The sequence below is a fragment of the Ochlerotatus camptorhynchus genome, unplaced genomic scaffold (assembly GCF_037179485.1).
Source record: "Ochlerotatus camptorhynchus isolate MF236.1 unplaced genomic scaffold, CSIRO-AGI_Acam_v1.1 ptg000428l, whole genome shotgun sequence".
In the NCBI taxonomy this organism is placed as follows: Eukaryota; Metazoa; Arthropoda; class Insecta; order Diptera; family Culicidae; genus Ochlerotatus; species Ochlerotatus camptorhynchus.
Genome location: NW_027040914.1, coordinates 1,046,614 through 1,063,883, shown reverse-complemented (window position 1 = coordinate 1,063,883; position 17,270 = coordinate 1,046,614). Strand labels below are relative to the sequence as shown.

Genomic DNA, 17,270 nt, shown 5'->3' with positions numbered 1-17,270 from the left:
AGACCCGTTGTGTTACGCCGGCTGATGCATTCCTTCGCTAATCTGCGTACCTACAGTTTACCCTCGCTCTCATACATGTTAATAGTGATTGCAATGGGACGTTAGCTTGCATTGACTATTGCCTGGATATAGTCGGGCGTTTAGTAGGGGGTTTCGAATTACATCGCTCGCATTCTTGAGGGAAGGGGTGTGAGCAATCGATGCTAGGTATTTAAGTGAAAAGATGGCATATATCATTGGTTCACCTCAAGAATTCGTATTCCGTTTTATCAGGACGAAATATGAGAGCTTCTACTGGCATTGAGGGCACCACTTTATGCTCAAGCCGTTCTAAACTGCGCATTGAAGAGAGGAATTTTCGGATGCGTTCTCAAATCACAACAATGTCATGTTATCAAAGATTTATTTATCTACATATCACATTACGTAAATCTTCAACCGATCCACGTGATTCGAGAGTGACTGTTAATGCGAACAAATCCAATTATGAGAAAACACTACTAAGCCATCAATCAACATTTGCAACGCTTCCAAAAGATGAATCAACACAACGCCTATTGTCTCACACTCGAAGAAAAAATATATATTTAGTTACATTTCCTACATGCGATCGATATCTTGAAACCGTGTGAAAAGTTCCCGCGCTCCGCTCTCGTTCGTTAGTAGATAGTTCACACGCATCAAAACAATTGGATAGTTCTTACTAAAATCAGAATTTGGCTCTCATCGAATTGTAACCTAGCTCCTAACCATGAAGTAAAGTATTGCTTATCTAATTCGATCGCACCAAATTTAAATCGTTCGACTTCTTCACGGAATCCGGTAAGCAGCCGTTTGACCCTGCAGCTGATCCAGGATCTGCTTGTGCAGTTCGTCAATTTGCTTGTACAGGTACGAGTGCAAATCTCCGCTGCCGGAATGGTTGTAGGAATTGCCCCGATTGTCGAACGAGGCAACATTGCCGTTCTTGTCGATCTCCGCATAGCTCTCGAAGTGCGCCCCCGGGAATTGGTTCGGTTCGCGTTCGATCGTCTTGGCCGTCGGTTTACCGGCCGGGTCCAGGCACTCGCGGGTCACCTCGATCTGGTTGACGTTGTCCTTGGTGTTATTCTTGACGATGATGCACTTGAATGACTCCTCTGGGCACTTCAGGGTGTCACAGAAGATGGTTCCTGAGGAAGAGCAGAACAGAAAAACATAATTTTAGCGTTCATATCTTCATATTGTAACCAGTTGGCTACAACCGGTAGATTTTTGTCTGTATGAGTTATTGCTGGTTGGGAAAATTCACGTTTTGTTAATTCTAAAACAGTAGACACACACAAGATCGAGAGGGCTTGTGCCGTTGCCAAAACTCTCAAAGGATACTGAAGGGAGGAAAATCGTAGCCTTAAGGTGATTCCTTGTAGAGTCCATAAATGCCCACCATGTAGGCTATATATTAGACTGATGCAAAATTTGACTTTTTCGCTCCACATTGGCCTCCCAAAGCTACAACTCATTTGGTTAGAAACAGACTTCGCACAAGCCATTTGAAGTTTGCATGTAAATTACTATAGAAAATCTCAACTTTTTGTTCATTGCCTTCTAGTCTTTTTTCATATTGAGCTGCGAAATAGTTCGATAGCCATTCTTATAGAAAATTTTCTCAGCTACAACATTGCTGAAAATTGTTTCTATATAAAACGAGACAGGAAAAAATTATTAATTATTTAAGAGATTGGTAAACTTATGACATGATCAAGCAGCTGCTCTATAGGCAACACTGTATTTTGCAGTGTGACATAGTAGCCATGATTTTTGTGCCCTATTCAACGCCCCAGAAACATCAATGTTGCCTGCTGAGCAGTTGATTGAGCATGACCATAAGACATCAGCGCATTGAACCATTGATAACTTTCGATTCTTGCATTCAATCAAAAAGTGGTCTTCAGCAAAGTTGTAGCTGGGAAAATTTTCTACAAGTACAGTTGAAAGCTTTTGAAGCAGACCGATATGGTGAATTATTAGATAGACATGAACAAAAATCTTGGTTTTACCATAGTAATTCCCATACAAACTTCAAATGGTTTGTGCCATCTCAGTTTCTCACCAAATGGGTTCAAATTTTGAGAGGTTAGTCAGGATCCAATTTGGAATCGTTTAAGTTTTTTGGAGTGAAAATTTCAAATTTTGCATCACCTTACTATACATGCACTTCCACTTCGAATTTTCAATTACGCGGAAAATAATGCCCCATTTCACCTGAAATTGCTACTTCATGTATGCTGCAGTACAGCAAACGTGGAGTAACAGTTTCATTATGGTACATATCGTAGAAGCTGATATTTGTACAGTCAAAGTTTCGAAGTGCTTAAGAGAATAAGGATCTCACAGCGAAACACCTTAAGCTAAAAATGGATGCACACATGCTTAAAAGAGGATTGGCAAAATTTATTGAAGAGAGCCATCTTAGATATGGAAAAGTAGGCAGAAGTAAACAGGCGTCCGTGTAAACAAAACCATAGTGAAGTGCAGTTAAATGGTTTATAACCCCCCTCCTCCCTTTTAAGGGCGCGGGATCCAAGGACTGCCTCCGTTCAGGTAAATAGGCTTAAATTATCGCTATCAGCCAACCTGACGGAAATATTACCCTATAATAGGACCTCTTGTGCTCTTGTACATCTTGTACTAGGTGGGGTGAAAAGTAACCTTCTTGGGAATGTAATTATTCTATGTTTAATTTTATTCGATATAGTCCCCTTATAGCTCGATACACTTATTCCAGCGATTTTCCAACTTCATGATCCCGCCCGAAAAGTAATTTTCCGGAAGGTCTGCAAAATACTCTTCCGCGGCGTCGATGATTTCCTCACGTGAGCTGATTTTTTTTTATTGATGAGCCATCTTTTGAAGTTTGGGAATAGATAATATTCTGAAGGAGCCAAATCGGGCGAATACGGTGGATGCGGAAGCAATTGAAGCCGTGAGTAATTGATTTTAGTCGTGGTTGCGGTGCTCTTGGGTGCCGGAGCATTGTCTTGCAAAAACAATTTAATTTTTCGCTTCATGTGACACCGTTTTGCAGCGATTTTGGCCTTCAATCGCTCCAATAATGCACAGTACGGTTTTTCCTTTTCCGAGGTAGTTCGCGGATAGTATGCCATGAAAATACGAGAAAACCGACGCCATAACCTTTCCGACCCATCAAGCCTCCCTCGGCAGCTTCGGAGCACTCGTGCCGGCTTCAGTCCATTGCCGGGCACTCATTTTGGTATCTGGGGTGTAATAGTGGATCCAGGTTTCATCAACAGTTACCAATCAACGCCAAAAGTCCAACAGGTTCCGCATCATCAAGTTCAAACACTCTTTTGAAGTGCTCTCGCGTTCGTGTTTTTGGTCAGGAGTGAGCTTGTGCGGCACCCAGCGGCAGGATAACTTTTTCATATGCAGAATCTCGCCCAAAATATGACGTGTGCGCTCAGTACTAAAATCTTTGCGGTATCTGCTAGCTCACGCACCTTCACTTTCCGGTCAGCCAACACCATTTCATGTATTTTTTGACATTGTCCTCTGTAACCGCATTGGAGGGCCTGCCGCTGCGGACTTGATCCGTAGTGGAGTTGCGGCCACCACGAAACTCTCGAAACCAATATTTGACGGTGTAATCTAACGGAGCATTAGCCACATAATATTTATCCAACATATCGTTTGTTTCCTTCGCCGTTTTGCCTCTCAAAAAATAATGTTTTATTTGAAAATGAAAATCGTTATTATCCATACTCAACATGATGCCAAACACGTCACCAACAATCTGCTGTCAAAACAAAACTAAAGCCAGTATCGCACTGAAATTTGATATGTCTGCCTAAATATGAACGGACTACAAGGCACGATAACCTTTTTTGCAGTAGCAGCGCATTCTGGCGGTCTAGTAGGTTACTTTTCACTCCACCTAGTACACCTCGTGCCGTATTCATAAACGGACTCACACGGTGGTTCGGAAGTCAAGATGGCTTCCGAGCCTAACTGCAAAAATACCTTTGTCGTCCTCAAATGCCGTCTCCCTCAGGTCACTGCACTGGCCTCAATCGTCAAGGAGGATCCCTTCTCGGCTCGACCAATGTGGCCATGTCACGGTCAGCCGATTTCCGCCAAAAAAGGAAGACGCCTGCCAGTCAAATGAGCCAAAGATCCAAAGGTATCTAATTAACAAGATATCCCACTAATCAATTTTTCATACAAGGCATATAATTACCACCCGTGTGTGATCGCAGTGCCATCTGTTGAGTGCACATTGAAACTGTTGGGAGTTCCACGCCAACTTCACCACCTGGGCTCAATAAATGACAGGTGTCAGCATGGTAGATGTCAATGCGGACGTTGATGATCAGCCGAGGAAAGAAGACGAAATCATCATCATTATATTGCGATAGCAAGATTCTTACTTGTTTGTGATTGTTCCGATTTTCAATCGTTACAACTTTATACGCAACAGAAACACTTGAGAAAACAATCACACATCCAAGCGCGCATCATGATGTGCTTGTAATATATTTTGCTTTCGAGCGAAAGAGTTTCCAATATACCAACGGTATCAGTAAGATGCAAATCTCTAATACCCCGGACAGACTACCCTAATAAACGGGTACCATACACTAACGTATCATAGATAGTACTACCATATCACATAAAGTTGGGATGATATCCCTAATTGGCGGTTAGGCGCTTCTTATGGTTATTGTTTATGCGGGTATGGCTTATATCATGTAATATAGGCTGCCTTGCAATGAGCACTCATACATCTAGTTTTCACTGGAAATCCTATGTATGAGTGCTCATTGCAAGACAGCCTATATTACATGATATAAGCCATAGTATGTCCGGGGTATAATAGTACCTAATTGATGATTTGCAGAGCTGGTGCTCAAAAGAATCTTAATAAGCATAGAAGCAGATAACAGCGCCAAACGGTTTGTGACGAGTCAACGTTGACCTGCTGCGTTGGAAGAAAACACTCACACCAACATCTATACATGTACGAACCCACACAACTGAGCGGACAGTACAGCGCAAATCAAAACACGAAGCGGTGTCATTACTTTCCTATTTTATAACGTAGGAAGTATTAAATACAAATTTTGTCAACGCCGGTGAAAGCAAACGCAAAGGGAAGTAGCCGAAGCTGAATGAAGACGATGAGTGATGACACTGCTTCGTGTTTTAATTTGCGCTGTATCGTCCGCTCAGTTGTGTGGGTTCGTACATGTATAGATTTTGGTGTGCGTGTTTTCTTCCAACGCTGCAGTTCAACGTCGTCTCGTCACAAACCGTTTGGCGCTGTTATCTGTCTCTAAAAAATCCAAAGAGTGAAGGGGGTCTGCATTCTCCCAATTCAGCAACGAAACGCTGTTTGCAGCCCGCGACGCAAGTTTACGGCCACATGGTAGTGCAGAAGCAGCCGAGATTCCGCTGCAGCAGTGAGTACTTCCTGTGTGTTCATACTTTGTCCACGTAGCCCCTCCGAATACTTAGTAACATGCCAGCCCTGCGACACAGTTCAGGTGTCTCATGCTACTGAGCTAGTTGCGCGGGAGTGTTTGGTCATGCCTGAGTCACAATATATTTTGCTTAAATTCAAAATTTACGTTTCACAATCCTAGGGAGGCCAGTTCAATTGACTGGAAAATAGCTAAACATATAAACTTTCACTGAAAATAGTGCCAACGAACCAGGAAACCATTCCTACCGGGAGATCAACATCTAGGAAAAGTAAAAGTGCTATTGGGACAAGTCGGACTAAACTGTCAGAGAAAGTTTCTGCTTGGAACAAGGAATACGGGTTAATTTCATTTCAGCACGTTCCCCACACTTTGGTGGGCTATAGGAAGCTGGCATAAAATCATTTAAATACCACTTCCGTCGAATTTTGGATAATAAGTCTCTTCGGCTTGACGAAATGATTACTGCAGTCACTCAAATTGAGAGTATACTCAATTCTAGACCATTAACTCAATTTAACGCTGAAGATCTGAATGCCTTAACGCCAGGTCATTTTATCATTGGAGAACCAATGTTCTCTCTCCCCGATCTAGACGGTACCAATTTGAATCTAATTGATAAAATCGGTTCCAGGAGTTGACACGATCCGTCCAAGATTTTTGGCGCTGGTGGTCAGCTTCACCAACGGCCGAAATGGCACACCGAAACCCAGTTCCATCCGGTCGAAGGCGCATTGGTTTTAATGCGTCAGGAGAACCTTCCACCCCTGCAATGGAATTTAATGGACGCGTCGTGCAAACGATCCCAGGGAGCGACGGTCGCGTAATAGTAGTTCTAGTTCGAACCGCAAGAGGAACGTTCAAACGGGCCATTACCGAAGTGGGCACGCATCCCATAAATGTCCAACAGATGCCAGGAACAATCGAGGACCGAGCAAGGATCATAAGACTGAGTTAACAGGTATCACCAGGAATAAATTTGACTGCTCCTCGAATAAGGAAGAGGACGAACTCTAGAATCAAACTAGTTGCAACCAGGGGTTTCAACGGGGCCCTGTGTGTTGTATTGTAAAGTCTGGAACGCGCAAAAATTGGTCAACTTCAAATTGGTGTATTTCTGTTGAAAAAGCATAAAAAAAAACCTGAAATGCTGCATTTGAAAGTTGAGTGTATATACAATGATTGCTATGATGAGTTTTCGCCGTTTGCTCTCCAGTTTTAAAAATGACGGCCAAGCAAGAGGAGCAGCGTGTCAAAATTTTGCTCGCGCAGCAAGAGAATTCCGACGTTTGAAAGTATTCGGGGACCGTCTGTCGACCGCCAGGAAGCTTGAAAGCGGCGGCAATCGTAATCTGGACGTGGCAGCGACGACGAAGAAGGTTGCGGTGAAATATAAGCGGAATCCTAACCTCTCCATCCGTAACGTCGCTGGCAAGCTCCAATGTCTCCCATACTATTTACTGTGCAGTGGGCCAAAAAACGAGCCGGGTTGTCGACGTTTAAGAAGGTGTTATCAGGGCGGATTTCCAGCAGCTTCCGGGACAGGACTTTTATACCGCATCAGGAAAAGGGAAGGTGGCTGAAATTTTCCAAACCTTCAAACTATCGAAGTTCCCGAAAAAATATTTCGTCTGGCAGGCCATATGCACGAGTGGTCTAAAAGGCGGCATTTTCATTTCTATGGGAAGCATCAGAGATCTACGTCCAGGAGTGCCTGGAAAAGCGGTTGCTACCATTCCTAAAGCAACATAATAGACCTGTGCTGTTCTGGCCGGACTTGGCGATCTGCCACTATGGGAAAAAGGCAATCGAGTGGTACGATGCGAACAACGTGGTTGTGGTACCCAAAGACCACAACCCAACCAACAGTCCAGAACTCCGCCCTATCGAAAGGTATTGAGCCTTGGTTAAACGGAATCTAAAAAAAAAAAAAAACGAATAAATCCATGGAAAACGAGCAGCAGTTTAAATCTAACTGGCGTTAGGCGGCGAATAAGGTCGATGAGACCACTGTGCAAAATTTAATGGAAGAGGTTAAGCGGAAGGCACAAAGTTCGGATTTGGCAAACCAAAAGAATAAACGAACATTTTTACCTTTAAATATATGAATTGAACTACCAAAAGAAAAATAAGATTTTTGGGATATGAATATTGAGTGAAAGAAACGATTTTTTTGTCGACCAATTTTTGCACGTTCCAGTCTTTAGTGAGTAAGTTTCTTTAAACGTGAATTAGTTTGAAATATGCTATAAATTTATTCATTGAACTGTAATCGTTACTGGCTTGAAGCTCTAGAATTATATTGCATGTTATATCCTCTTTTTTCAGTATAGCAATTGAAAAAAAAAACTCACAGATGATGTCGGAAAAAGCTCTAAAAGAAGATAATGGATGAATCTTCAAGTGGAAATCGTAAGAAACATCCTAATAAAACTGTAAATAGCTTCCGTGAAAAGACGAAAGAAATTTCTGGGGAAAATTTCCGGGAGTACCGTGAAGGTGGGTTATTCCGCGCACTTAACGCGAAAGTTAAGTCATTCTCTCTACAGAAACTTGAGAAGAAGAGAAAAGTTACCGTCAAATGTATCATTTGATAGATATTTTTTATCGTATTTCTATTGAAAAATATAAGATTTGTAATAATCAACACCAACATTTCAAAATTTTCCTCGTAAAATGATGTGATGGTGAATATAATTCCGTGCACTGATTCGAGCGATGTCTGCAATCCAGCTAGGGCCTCCCTTAGCTCAGTTGGTAAAGGCGCAGCTACAAAGCAAGACCATGCTGGAGGTGGCTGGGTTCAATTCCCGGTCCGGTCTAGGAATTTTTCGGGTTGGAAAATTTCTCGACTTCCCTGGGCATAGAAGTATGATTGGACTTGCCACACAATTATACCAATGCAAAAATGGTACATGCCTGCAGGCATCGAAAACTCTCAATTAATAACTGTGGTAGTGCATCTAGAACAATAAATTGAGAGCACGCAATAAGCTAATATGCGATATGCAATAAGCTTGAAATGCGAAGAAAAAGAAGAAGAAGAAGTTGTATTGCTCTTTTCACACCAAATTGGACTAATAAGCGCGTTTTCACGTGCACCATTATCACACTTTTTGCATTTTTGGGACAGTCCAGTTTCAGATGCAATCAGTAATAATTCAACTCAACAGTGCACCTAACTCCACGCACTTTCATTCACGAAGACCACGAATAAGGATACCCACAGCTTATGGGATTTTCACTAATGGTTGTGCTGGATTATCTCATTAGTTTCAATACATAAAGCTGTACTGTCTTAGACAAAGTCGTTGAACTGGGTTAGACCAACAAGCTTGTGCCATTGAATATAGATTTAATTGGGAACTACTCCGCTAGAGGTGCTTCACTTTCATATTACGGGTGTACCTCGATATAATGTAACTGTCACTTATCACTTCTATCGTCGATTTCTCACAAGCAACAATTCAATCACGCAAAGTTACAATACTATCGGATAGATGAGACAATCCCCTATCTAATCGTAATGTTAATTTGTGTGGTTGAATTGTTGTTTGTGAGAAATCGACGAAGAAACTCAAAAGTGACAGTTACGTTATATCGAGGTATACCTGTACCTATGACGGGCGCTATAATAAATGACATTTGGGCCCAACATAGTGTAACCTGCGTGTTACAATTAATCCCGTTTTGTGTAGTTTTGCCGCCGAGTGTAATTCAGCCGTGTTTCACACGAGCGTGTGTCGTGTTTGCTATGTTTTGTTTTTGTTGTCATTTCACGACCGGCGACTTACTCACCTCTATATTTTCGTGAATAATTTTAATTTGTAAATTTTGCACGTCATTTTATTTAGATTGTTATGTTGTTAGTTTAGTTAGCTGAGGATAACATTATCGTTTCATGTTGTCTCGCGTATTCAATAAAGTTAGGTTCTGTTTCTCCTCTCGCTGCAAAAGAAGGCGAAAACATAATCAGTCGAGTGCGGTTGCAAGAGCGATGGCGGTTTTGTTTTTGGGATTGTGACGTTGTGAACTAGGGAGAAGTATCCGAGCCATGGTGGAGTGAACGCGTGTTTTAGATTCGGAGACAAATTTCCCCGTTCGAAACATATAAGTAGATAATAGACGTCTAAAATTGATTCCTTCTTGTTGTTTTGTTGTTTCACCAAAATCCGATCGACTTTGGGGGAAGTACCCTTGCTCGAGGCCGCCTCGCCGGGGTAAAATAGGGCCTGCTATAGGCTGGCAGGTAAGCAACAACTTACAATAGGCATATGATTGTGACCATATAGAAAATTCCCGTCTTCAGCTAAGTTGTTTAGATGACAAAGTAATTTCGGATGATGGTCATAATAGACCAGAACTCTCTCACAACGAGGTGCATGCGAACTTCCTGTATAAGCTATATTTCGAAGTCCTGGCCATATAGAAGGTTACTGTCTTGAGATAAGTTGTTCAGATGACCATGCTCTTCCGGATGGTGGTCATATTAGCGTGCATGCGAACTTCCTGAATATGCTTTGTCTCAAAGCTTAACCCTTATAGTATGTTGCTGTTCAATGTGAGTATCTTCGAAAAGGGGTGACGTACCCAAGTATCCAACATGCCCGATGAGGGCCCTTTTTGCAATATAAAGCTGAAGTTCGACTGATATACAACTTAGAAGCCCTATATTAACCTTGGGTAGCCCGGTAATCAATGCTGGACGCCATTTTGGAAACACTGATCTGCCATATTTGTTTTAGAAAAACTGTCAAATACCCAAGTATTTCCGGAACGCCATTGGTTTTAGAAATACACGTCAAATTTTGAAAAATATGGGTATTTTCGGAACAAGAACGACGAGTAGATGTTAAAATTCGATGCTCACCACCAGTGTTGGGAAAATACTAAAAAAAAATCAAATCTCACCAACAAGCAAGATCACCCTAGATTTTCGTAGACAAAAATCAACAAACAAACAACTGCGGTTGATATTGCAAGCTGTGATATCGCAGCTCGAAATATCAAGCTAACAACATCACCAGCTGCAATTCTCAACAAACTGTGGTGAGATTGAGTTTCATGATTTTTGCTTTACACCCGGCTTTACAACGGCTGGCAGCAGTCGCTTCGTGACTGCCATCGGCGAAGTGAAAAAAGAGATAGTATTATTATACCTCCTCTTTCTAAGAAAACGATGTGCAATGGAATCATTTTTGCGTCGATTCAACTCTCAGCTTCAACTTTACACGTTGTGAATAGTCTCGCGATATCAAGCGTGATATTGAGAGCGTATGAGAGAGGAATAATATCAATTTGCTAATGATTATGCCATCCCTGCTCACCACCATTTTGGAATCCTAAATCGTGGCCAACGGTTTTTGAAAAAAAAAAACTGTCGAATCCTAATATATCGGTATGTTCAGAACCGGGACGACGTTTTGAGGTAGAAAATATTGCTGATTGCATCTAAAAGTAAACTGCTCCAAAAAGGAAAAAAAATGATTAAAGTACATGTTTCGGTCAAATCGTTTTGGTGTCTTTGTAGCATTTATTGCTTGCATGATAAGAAATATGTGCACCGAAAACACCAAGACAATTAGACGAAAACTCCAACTTTTATCAATGCAATATATGTCCGCTGCAAATTTCGAACACAAGATGGCAGCCATCAGTTTTAGCGAAAAATAACTGTCAAATACCCTTATCCGAACGGAGACAACGTGTAGAAGTCGAATATCAATGTCTGCCACCATTTTGGAACCCAAGGTGGAGGCCATCGGTTAAGAACAATTGAAAAATTCCCTGCAATATGAGTATTCCCAGAACGGGACTTTATTATAATGAGAGAGAGAAGGATTAGTAATTTCCATTTAATTCCACTACCTTATTTGCTTATCCTTGACAGATACGCGTATTTTGTTTACAATGTGCAGACTTCTTCTCTCTCTCATTATACAGGTGTTCCACTAAGACGCCCACATTCATCAGGGACTTTATTATTTAGTAAGGATTTTGTTGTTGACCGTCATATTGGGTTCTACACGTCGTCTCCGATCGGAAAATACCCATATTTTGGAATTTTACAGTTTGTTCTGTTCATAAACGGATGGTCACGTTCTTGTTTTGCAAAATGGAGGAGGATATCGAATATAACGAAATATCTATACGTCGTCCTCGTTCCAAAACTACACATATTTTTGGCTACTTGACAGTATTTCCATAGAGGTAACTCTAAGACCAGAAGGTCCCGAAGAAACGAGCTCAACTTTTTGGCTCCGCTCTGGTACTATCTTCGGTCCCAAGCTAATCGGTGGACCTCTCGAAACATAGGAAAATCCACGAACCCCTCATTTTATCTGTCAAACTTTCATAGCGAATCAAAACAAACATAGTGTAGTACTGGAATTTATACTAGAATGGGATACGTTAAACGATTTGCTTGGGACCAATAGGCTAGTCAAGTTGTGAACCAATTTAAAATCGTTAGTTTCGTATTGATTGTTGGTATTTCTAAAACCAACAGCCGCCATATTGAATTCCAAAATGGCGTCCAGCATCGATTTTTCAACCTTTATACGTCGTCCCCGTTCGGAAAAACCCTAGTGTAGGATATTTGACAGTTTTTGTTTTTCTAAAACCCATGGCCGCCATCTTGGGTAGGCATCCAACATCGATTTTCAACCACTACACGTCATCCCCATTCTGAAAACACTCATATTGTTGGATATTTGACAGTATTTATAAAACCGATGACCGCCACCTTTGATTACAAAATGGCGTATTGCATCGATTTTCGATCTCTATACGTCATTCCCTTTCCGGAAATACCCTTATTTAGAGTATTTGACAATATTTTTAAAAACCAATGGCCCATCTTAGATTCCATAATGGCGTCCAACTTCGATGACCTCGATGACTTCGACTTCTACACGTCACCCATGTTTCGAAAATACTCACATTGTATTGCAAGTTCACATGCACAAACTCGAAAACATATTTATTGATTTTTTTTTTGTATTGAAATGCCAATGTCTGTTGAATTTGCCGTATCTTAACAAATTTGATTGGATTTCTGAAATTTTGGTGGCCTATTTACATGGTCTTCAAAAATACATGGTCTTCACAACTTAGCCTCCTTCAGCTCAGTCGGTAAAGACGCAGCTACAAAGTAAGGCCATGCTGGAGGTGGCTGGTTTAGATTCCCGACCGGTCTAGAAACTATTAGGGGTTGGACAAAGTCTCGACTTCCCTGAGCGAGTATGATTGTGCTTGCCACAAAATTAAACTCATGCAAAAATGCTCTCAATTAATAACTGTAGAAGTGCAGAACACTAAGTTTGAGAGTACGCAACAAGCTAATATGCGATAATCAATAAACCTAAAAGGCGAAGAAGTAGTAGTATAAGAAGAAGAAGAAGTGACTTTCAAAACTATGTATAGTTTATGACAGAATTTACTCATAAGATGGCGCTGAAACGACAATGATTCAGTTGCGCCATCTTAAATACATATTATATAACGCTATCTACAGATCTTGCTCAAATGGATGGCTCCCGTCTTCAGCAAACTTGTTCAGATGGACAAGACCTATCTTAAGATACACAGTTTAGTTCAGAATTCGCTAACCAGGCAGCGCTAGTGTGAAATTCATTTTGAATTGTTTGTCCTCAGATGGACTAGATAGAAGGTTTCCGTGTTGAGCATAGTTATTCAGATGGGCAAGACCTATTTTGTGGTAAAAATTTAGCACAGAATTCACTCACCAGGTGGCACTATTGTAACATTGGCACTATTGTCAGATTCAGAATTTGAACAACTTTTGTGAAGACGGAAACCTTCTATCTATTCCATATACTAAGTTAGGACAAACCATTCAAAAGGAATGTCCCACTAGCGCTGCTTTGTTAGTGAATTCTGATCCCTGATTTTTTACCTTAGGATAGGTCTTGTCCATCTGCACAACTTTCCTGAAGATGTAAACCTTCTAGTAGATGCACTTCCACAGTTATTAATTGAGAGCTTTCGATGCCTCGCAAGGAACAATTCAAGCTGAACAGTAAGAACAGGAGCTGATTATTGGTTGATTTAAGGTGTACAAAGCTGATTAACATCAGGCTGAATATATAGGGGAAATGACGGCTTCGGCATGCCAGACTATTTTCGGCAACCCAAATTGAAACACTATTTTCACTGGATTTTCTTACGAAAACACTTCGCTGAATGCATGCAAACGATTCTTATGATTGCTGAGAAAAAGCAATCTAGCAAGGTTTTCTTGAAATGAAACACACGCACTACAAATTGTAGCTGATTTCGAGTTGCCGATAATAGAACAGCAGATTTACATGCAGTTCAAATGGAACGGTTGCCGAAGAAAAACTGGTTGCCGACAATACTCGCTCTCACTAGAGAAGATTGGAGCTTTGTAAAAGCGTTTCAAAACAGTTTTTGACGATTCTTTCGACTGAAATTGTTAGAGCAGCTGGCAGCAAAAGATTGTAAACAAACCAATACTGCATATGTGTGCGTTCCTCAGAGAAAAAGGCTATAGAAAGAAGGTCGCTGCTTAGGTTGCCGAGAATACGTAAATTCCCCTAGTTGATTAGTAGTGAATGAAGCGAATCGTATCTCCACAATCCAACCTCAATAAGTTAGCTGATCTAAAGATTGAACAAGCCTTATTTAAGCTTAACACAACTCCACAAATCAGCAATGCGTTACAAATGTTTTGATAGCTTGATTTGTTAAATGTCGTCAGTGTCTGTGTTACTCGTTGCTTTTCCGGCATTTTAGTTCTTCTACATTCACTGCCTTCCTTTCTAATTACAAGCAGTGGCAGCAGTAGAGACGAGGAAGAGGAGATTTTTAGGAATAGCTTCAGGTAGATGTGGGCAGCCCACGACGACGTCGGAAGTATCAACATTTGTATTCCTATGTTTTGTCTGTTATATTGCACTGAAGTTTCAGACCGCACTGCACTTGAAAATGAGAGGAATGTTCTTCACCAGTTATTGTTTATAATTCTGCATTGCTGAATAATACTCCTCTGGTTGCTGTTATTCCACTTAAAATTGACGTGCTTCAACTTAATGATCATACCTTTTGCCTTGACGCCTGTGAATCAGCGACTGCCGATTCGAATCCCGAGATGCAAAGGTAATTTTTAACTTAATAATGTAAATCCAATTAGTCACCAAAAATTTAAATCAGTTCCATATAAATGCATAAGATATGAAGCGGTCTTCCGTTATTATTTTTGAAATAAAACTAGAAGGCTGAACAAGGGTTGCAAAAGACTGTTATTTAATGCCTCAAAAATCGTATTATGTATATTACTGTTAAGCTTTTGGCTAATTAAAATCACCAGATTTAGATGTTTAAAAGCTGAACAAAGGTTAACGTGGTCTATGTATAGAAATTATTCAATCTAAGACTGAATTAAAATCGATTACACAACACTTGATAAGCATCAAATTATTACCTGGGCTGTACAATTTTTGCATTGGTATAATTATGTGGCAAGTACAACCATACTCTATGCCCAGGGAAGCCGACAAATTTTTCAGCCCGGAAAATTTCTAGACCTGACTGGGAATCGAACCCAGCCACCTCCAGCATGGTCTTGCTTTGTAGCTGCGCCTTTACCGACTGAGCTAAGGGAGGCACCAAGCGCCTAAGCTTTTTCACATTTATATCGCTATGCAGCAACTGAGAAGTGTTGAGGGAATTTATATCAGTAATTGAATCCAGTTCGTTTTTGTTTGCTAATCTGGTTAAAATGTTGTACTTAATTATCTTAAAGATAAATCGTCCAGTTCAAACCTTTGTAGGGGTAAGCGGTGGGACCATTATCATCATCATAACCATCATGTTAAATTTGTTAAAAAGCGTCTTTGAAATAAATACAGAAAATAATTAAGTGGAATTAAATTTTTAAAAATATTCCACAACTCTAAAATCACAACATGTCAGCATTCTTTGTACGCGGTGTACGACGGAATCAGACACAAAGATCAACACTCACCATTTTCAATCCTAGCGTTTGCCTCTCCACTCACAGTCAGCAGAGAATTCAGTTGTCTTTTTTCGCGAATCACTGCTCCTTGAACGCTGACGAATCCGACCACCAGCAACAGTCCGAAGCCCAACAACACTTGCTTGGAATTCATTTTCTTTTTGTTTTGTCCCAAACTTTAGGAGCTCTAATCACAAAATTCTCTCCGCAACACAGCTCAAAACACAAACCGGGAACTGATCCAACCGACGCCGACCACCAAACTTAAACTGACCACATCTCCCCGCTGGAGATGCCTATTTAAGTGCACAAACCCAGCTGTTCCGAACAATTCCCAGCACTTACTAATTAGTCCCAGTATCGTTGCATCCCAAATGACCCTGCATTTACTCCGGAGATGATCGTCCGACGACGACGCCTATCGAGTGCCTAGAATCAGAGCAGTTTCGATCTAATTTCGATGCACTCCACTAGAGCGCTGAATTAATCATCGCCTAAACACTCTCGGGGCTTGGATCGCAAGTGCACGCAATTGTTTGATAATTATAATTGTCTCGAGTTCTAAGCGAGCGTGCGTCACCGAAGTACAAGCCAAACGAGACGGAATGACAGACCGGATGTAATTGTGCTGATCCCGGCGATTCACACGAAACTGTAAGCTGATATACCCTTCCTACCAAAGGCTCGACGAATTGGCGTACATTATTGATCAATTTGGGCGATTTCTGATATCGAAGATCGGCAAGTTTAGTACCGGGAGGAGCTGATGAACGAATGCTAAAATATGACTGGGTAGAACGCAACACGGTTCTGTGACTGAATTATTGCTATGAGCTGGGATGCGATTCGTGGCAATACACTCGCAGGAAGTGCAGATAAGAGCAGACCTCTGATTGATAGAGTCGATGAAATGGGAACGATGTTTCAATGCTGCTGGCCGCTGGAGGTAGTCATCAGGGCGATGTTGTAACACCGCCGTCGTCGGCCCAGACAAGATTAATGAGTGGGCTGGATTTGACGACTGCTGGAACAGGCGCTATATTGTAGAGCACTTAACGATTTATTTGTTTTCATGGGAAACAGATTGCGTTGTGGTTACTGAAGTTTGAGAGTCGACAGCAATGGAATGTCAGATTTTGTTTGTTGAGAATATCTCATACTGTATTCACAATATGCTATGGTGATTATTGTCACGGAAAAATTAACTCATCTGCTCACGTCAAACAACTGCATCAAAAACGAATACTTCATCATTTCTCAATATTGATGGAGTAATACCAACAATCAATACGAAACTAACGATTTTAAACTGGCTCACTACTTGACTAGCCTATTGGTCCCAAGCAAATCGATTAACGTACCCCATTCTAGACAAAATTCTAGTACTGCACAATGTTTGTTTGGATTCGCTATGAAAGTTTGACAGATAAAATTAGTTCAGTGGTACCATAGTGGTACTGTTTACGTGGACTTAGTCGATTTTTTCTTGGGAAGATTTTCTCGATCATTTTTCAGGCTGCAGTGATGTGTACACCACACTTCTGCAATGTCCACGAGCAACATCCTTTCACCATAAAGGTAACTCTAAGACCAGGTCCCGAAGAAACGAGCTCAACTTTTTGGCTCAGCTCTGGTACTATCTTCGGTCCCAAGTTAATCGATTCACCCCTCGAAACATAGGAAAATCCACGAACCCCTCATTTTATCTGTCAAACTTTCATAGCGAATCAAAACAAACATTACTGGAATTTATACTAGAATGGTGTACGTTAGTCGATTTGCTTGGGACC

General features: G+C 41.1%; 1 protein-coding gene across 2 annotated transcripts; it reads right to left on the bottom strand.

The window, feature by feature from the left end:
* Nucleotides 1-382: 382 nt before the first annotated feature.
* Nucleotides 383-15,981, bottom strand: LOC135711252 (uncharacterized). Of its 2 annotated transcripts, XR_010518461.1 has the most exons (3): nucleotides 15,490-15,981; nucleotides 688-1,172; nucleotides 383-651 (listed from the first exon to the last, which is right to left on the bottom strand). XR_010518461.1 is itself a non-coding variant. In XM_065234046.1 (2 exons), exons 1-2 carry the CDS (start codon nucleotides 15,632-15,634, stop codon nucleotides 811-813), a joined length of 507 nt encoding a protein of 168 aa, XP_065090118.1. In that variant the 5' UTR covers nucleotides 15,635-15,981; the 3' UTR covers nucleotides 383-810. The 2 variants fall into 2 exon arrangements, 1 of the variants encoding a protein (XP_065090118.1); XM_065234046.1 differs by having other exon boundaries at nucleotides 383-1,172.
* Nucleotides 15,982-17,270: the final 1,289 nt, after the last annotated feature.

Excerpts from the sequence above, each read along its gene's own strand:
- LOC135711252 (XM_065234046.1), bottom strand. The coding sequence starts at position 15,634 with ATGAATTCCAAGCAAGTGTTGTTGGGCTTCGGACTGTTGCTGGTGGTC. Across the intron at positions 1,173-15,489 it reads AAACGCTAGGATTGAAAATG|GAACCATCTTCTGTGACACC; the intron begins GTGAGTGTTGAT and ends GCTCTTCCTCAG.